This window comes from Leptonychotes weddellii, chromosome 1 (genome assembly GCF_054177405.1).
Source record: "Leptonychotes weddellii isolate Sample4059 chromosome 1, ASM5417740v2, whole genome shotgun sequence".
NCBI classification, from domain to species: Eukaryota; Metazoa; Chordata; class Mammalia; order Carnivora; family Phocidae; genus Leptonychotes; species Leptonychotes weddellii.
In genome coordinates, this window is record NC_138369.1 from 132,065,854 (window position 1) to 132,071,853 (window position 6,000).

Consider the following 6,000-nt stretch of genomic DNA (forward strand, 5'->3'; position numbering starts at 1 on the left):
GAGAATGAGAATGAAAAACATCAGAGTATTATTGTGAAAATAGTTTAGACCTCATAGACCCCTGAAAACATCATCTTGGAAAATTAATAATCTAAAATATACCACTGGGGCACCTGGGTGGCTCAGACAGTTAAGCGTCTGCCTTCAGCTCAGGTCATGATCCCGGGGTCCTAGAATCGAATCCCGTATCAGGCTTTCTGCTCAGTGGGGAGTTTGCTTCTCCCTCTCCCTCCGCCCCTCCCCCCTGCTTGTGCACTCTCTCTCTCTCTGTCAAATAAATAAAATCTTTAAAAAAAAAATAAAGTATACCACTGGACTACTGAATCAGGCTATCCTAAGGGTAGTCTTTAATCTTAAGGTTAAAACCTTTTTACCTTTGTGTTAAATCATGAGTATTGTGAGTGTTGTAGATGGTTCTAATTATATAGCAAGCACAAAATTAATTTTTTTTTTTTTAAAGATTTTATTTATTTGACAGAGAGAGACATAGTAAGAGAGGGAACACAAGCAGGGGGAGTGGAAGAGGGAGAAGCAGGCCTCCTGCGGAGCAGGAAGCCCGATGCGGGGCTCGATCCCAAGACCGTGGGATCATGACCTGAGCCGAAGGCAGACGCTTAACGACTGAGCCACCCAGGTGCCCCACAAAATTAATTTTTAATTAATGTTAAACGATAACTTTTTTTGGTTGAAATTTTCATCATTTAAAAAAACAATATTTGGAAATTGTGTTCAGTGTACATTTAAAATTGAGTTCTTTTCCATTGCAGTTCCTCAGTTTGAAACGACATGTGGTTATGTAGAAGCTACACTTGAAGAGTTCCTGAGCTGGAACTGTGACCAGCCTACTATATATGGACCATTTAGAGATTATGATCATTCCAAATTCTGGGCTTATGCTGACTATAAATATTTTGTCAGCCTATTTGACGACAAGGCAGATATTTTCCAGGTAAGTCAATACATTCCTTTTAATCTTGATAATAATTTATTCTTGAGAAAAGATCACAAATTAGAACTTCTCTGGTACCTTATTCCTTCACTATCATCTTCTCTCAAAAGTAGTCACTGTGAGTCTTAAGTATTTTATCCATTCAAGCTAAAAGTTTTGCTCAGGTGAAGTGTAATGGTCGTCTCACTCAGATGAGCAGGCTTGTCACTCTTCCTACTCAGCAAACTTCTTACACACTCTCTCATTCACCTTTAAACAGTCCCAGGGCTGGTTTGGCGTGTATGGGAAGCATAGATTGTGTATAGAACTTTATTTCCTGATTATTACTTGAAGAAGCGTTCACAAAAGCCTGGAGGCATTCCAGGCTACTGCTGCGGCCATCCCTCCCTGCTCTGAGGGATTAGTACAGACAGGTTAATGGCCTGAGGCAGAGAGTGCTGGGCTCCTGGTGTTTGATTGCAGAAGACCTGCAGAAGTATGGGAGTGCTTGCAGAAGGGTAGAATGTGGAAATTCTTTGTCATGTGTTGACATAACTGACAGAAGAGTTTGCAGACTACCATATCCTCTTTTAAGTGTTTTCTGCCTCCAACTGCCAGCTTATTTTGTGGGGTGATTTCGCAAACTCCCTGTTCTGGTTTCTGTGTGTGTCTTAGCCATGAGGCAGGAATGGGAGTAGTTCCAGGAAGCCATTTGGATGACTCTGCATTATCCACAATCAGGTCAGGGCTCCAGAGTCCTTTATCCTGCCCCTGATCCTTTGTCCAGAGAAGTATTTGGCCATCACTGCAGGCTGTCATGCTCCTACTCTCCGGCCCCCTGGACTGCTCTCCTCCTGCCTGTCACCATTACCCCCTCTCTGGATTTTCCTTTCACATAGGCTGATAGTCCTTAGACTTTTTTTTTTAAGTTTTTATTTAAATTCCAGTTAGTTAACATACAGTGTAATGTTAGTTTCAGGTGTACAACATAGTGATTCAGCATCCCATAGATCACCCAGTGCTCATCACAACAAGTGCACTCCTTAATCCACATCACCTGTTTCCTTTTCCATTCAGCCTATATTTTTCTTTTTTTCACTTCAAGTCAAGGTGTAGATGCTGACATTTACATAGTTATGTAACACAATGATCAATACTTTGTAGCTTTAAAGAATTTTTTTAAATGCTTACTTAAATTTTGCTTTTTATAAAAAAAAGGAAAAATGTATCACTTGTCTCAGAATTGTTAGTTGAGTATATATTTTTCTCATAACATGAAAGAATGCATCAGTTTTGAAAATATTCAGTAGATGCTTTCTGAATCGAAAGTCTATACCAAATCTATTTACTCATTTTCAAATGATAATTTTGAGATAATTTTTTTCTTGTAACATTATCTGTGATCACTTTATGAATCTTTAACCCTGGAACTTTTAGATATCATAGTTAACTTTTAGAGTCTTTTATCCTACCCATCCTGTAGATTAGACTAGTACTTTTGTACTCCATATTTCAGGTAAAACATTGTGTAATAGTAATATTTATCAAGTACTTCTTATACTTGGTGCTCTTCTAAGTGCTTTACATTTATAATCATCAAGTAACCCTATGATATAATAATTATCCCTGTTTTGGGGCGCCTGGGTGGCTCAGTCGGTTAAGCATCTGCCTTCGACTCAGGTCATGATCCCAGGGTCCTGGGATGGAGCCCAGCATCGGGCTCCCTGCTTGGCGGAAGCCTGCTTCTCCCTGTCCCACTCCCCCTGCTTGTGTTCCCTCTCTCGCTGTCTCTTTCTCTGTCAAATAAATAAATAAAATCTTTAAAAAAAAAAAAAATCCCTCTTTTAAGAAAAAAGAGGCACGAAGAAGTAAACTTTTTCTGAAATTCTACAGCTAAGAAAAGAGTAACCCAAGCAGTCTGTCCTGCGAGCTTTAACTGCTGCAGTGTATGCATACACAGGGTCCGAACACATCTAGTTCTTTAGGGGCCCCACAGCTGGGGTAAGGACTTCCATGTCTGCTGAGTCTGGGCTCGCTCTACCTTGCATGAATCTCCCATCTGACTCCATCAGTTGTTCTTTCTCAGCCCAGGCAAGACAGCACTGGACAGACATGTGTCCTGTCCATTAAATGTGGATATAAAAGGCCTTTTGGTAGTGTGCCGGAATTCTAATTGAGCCCTTATACAACCTCATGTTTTCAGTTGAATGAGTTTTTGGTCAGCTCAATTATGGTGATTAATCCTCTGGATTAGAACAGGGAAATCTGTTATGAACAAAAAATTCATTATGATTATATCATTTTTTAATCTCAGAGATTTCTGAGCACCAAGTCTTACATCATAGGTACCTAAGTTGTTTTCCTTTTACCAATATAATTCATTCATTCACCAAGTCTTACTACTTAACTGTTTTAAGCTTTCTTCTATCTGTTAAAAATGGTGGGTAGTTAAACATTAAAAAAGATAAATTTTTAAAATTTTTATTAATTGATTTAAAATAAAATCATTGTATGTGAACATAATAACATTTTTGTGAAAATAACTATATTATAATGAGATTGGTAGTAATATTAAAAAAAGAAAATAAGTATATTCAAAAATTTTTTAAATGTTATAAGAGGAGTGGCATTGTTTTACATTTTTGCAAGTCTTGTTAACGTCTGGCTTCATAGAAGATAGCTGTATTCTATCTGCTTCCTTATTCAGTCTGTTAAAATTTGTTGGTTTGTTTGAAGTATATGAAGGATATGTTGCCTCACACACATATGCGGCTGAAAAAAATAGGACTATTTTAGAAACTTTTTTAGATAATTGTGAATTTTTTTTTTATACTCCACCAAACTTGACAAGAGGTAGTTTCTGAAAGGTTGGTTTGTTGCAGTACAGAATCTGAACGCATAGTCAATGAACTCTTTGTACTTTTACAATAAAATCCATTGGTCCATCTTGCATGGAATGGCTCTTTTGTAATGCCTTTCATTGGCCATTTGGAAAATATTGGTTTACTGAGTTATATAGATCTTCCAAATGTTGACACATTTCCATATACTTCATTAAAAAAAAGTAACATTTGTTAATATCACCATTCTCATCAGAGAAGTCTTTAAGTATTAAGAAGCTTTCAAGCTCATGTGTTTCATGATACCAGTTTCCAAAATCATTTTCATTCTGTTCAAATATTTTCGAATTCCCCTTGTGATGTATTGTTTGACTTATGGATTATTTAGAAGTATAATGTTTAGTTTCCAAATATTTGGGGATTTTCCAGCTATCTTTCTGTTGTTGGTTTCTAATTTCAGTCCATTGTGGTCAGAGAACATATTTTATATGATTTCAGTCCTTTGAAATTTATTGTTTACTGCCCAGAATATAGTCATTCTTGATTAATGTTCCAGGTACACTTGAAAGTAATATGTATTCTCCTATTGTTGTGTTTTATAAATGTCATTCAAGTCAATTGTTTTAAGTCTCCTGTAACCTTACTGATTTTCTGTACACTTGTTCTGCCCATTATATAGAGAAAGGTATGGAAATTTCCCAACTATAATTGTATATATGTTTCTTTTTCAGTTTAGGTTGGTCAATTTTTGTGTCATGTATTTTGAAACTGTTACTAGGTTCATATACATTTAGGATTATTATGTCCTCTTAATCGATTAATCTTATATCATGATGAAATGATCCTCTTTCTCCTGGGTTTTTCCTTGTTCTGAAGTCTTTGTTTAGTTTGCCTTTGGTTAGCGTTAGCATGAAAAAGGAATACTTTCTATATGATTCCATTTATATAAAATTGTAGAACTTGCAAATAAATTTATAGTGACCAAAAAAGATCAAGAACAAGGGGCTAGAGAGAAATGGGTTACTAAGGATCACAGGGAAACTTGGACATAATAAAAATGTTTGCCATCTTGATTATAGCGATGGTTTCTTGCATGTCCATATATGTAAAAATTCACCAAATAGTACACTTTAAATATATGCTGTTTATTATACATCAGTTATACCTCAATAAAGCTGTTTTAAAAAACAAAAGAATACAATGCTGCCTGGTACATTTTGGTTCACTGTCTTGACACCAGCAGTTTTATTCACCATTGTTTTTTGTGCCATCCGTGCAAATGTCAACACAGTGAAATAGGCAAATACCATCTTAATAGTATTATGAACATAATTTCAACCTCACAGGTCCTTTAAAAGGGTCCCAGTGACTCCCAAGGGGTCCACGGACCACCTTGAGAACTTCTGGTTTTACAACATCACTTCTGATATTACTCTTTATTCCTCCAGCTCTGACTCCTCCTCCAATCAATTCTAAAACAGTTTCTTATGAAGATACATTCCAGGTCATGCTACAGATTAAATATTGAAATATATTAATCATGTTCACTAAAATTTCATGACTTAAAATTGTATAAGAATAGCATTTAAAACTCTCCCTGACATGACTGATGTGACCTGTCCCCCACGTGTATGTCCCTTTTGTCTCCTTGATGAATGCTGGACCACTCTGTCCTCTCTCATCTTCTGACCTTTGCTCATGCTCTTCTCAACTTCTGTCTGTTAAAATTCTACTTCTTAGGACCCAGCTCATGTTCAGTCTTGGCTATGAAGCCTTCTCAACCACTGTACCCACAGCTATCCATCCCTTGCCTTCGTTCCTATATGTTTTATTTGGATTGTTATTTAAATGGTGCATGACATGTCTGTGTCTTGTTTCTCTAACAGTATTAGCTCTTTGGGAACAGAGACTATGTTTTATAACTTTTTATTCCCCCAAATTGCTAACATAGTGCTGAATACATAATAGATACTTGAATGATTACAGAAGGGAATTTTTGTCCTACTCTTACCATTTCTTGTTTTGTTTTGTTTTTTTTAAAGATTTTATTTTATTTATTTGACAGAGAGAGAGAGAGACAGCTAGAGAGGGAACACAAGCAGGGGGAGTGGGAGAGGGAGAAGCAGGCTCCTGGCCGAGCAGGGAGCCCGATGCGGGGCTCGAACCCAGGACCCTGGGATCATGACCTGAGCCGAAGGCAGACGCTTAACGACTGAGCCACCCAGGCGCCCC

The 6,000-nt window shown here is 37.2% G+C and overlaps 1 protein-coding gene across 2 annotated transcripts in view; it reads left to right on the forward strand.

The window, feature by feature from the left end:
• The window catches only part of HSPBAP1 (HSPB1 associated protein 1), a 60,537-nt gene that overhangs the window by 23,509 nt on the left and 31,028 nt on the right, over positions 1–6,000 (forward strand). For both annotated transcript variants that reach the window (XM_006743387.3, XM_031039226.2), the window contains exon 3: positions 768–949. In XM_006743387.3, the coding sequence (XP_006743450.1) occupies positions 768–949 (182 nt within the window). The remainder of the gene's footprint in view (positions 1–767; positions 950–6,000) is intronic.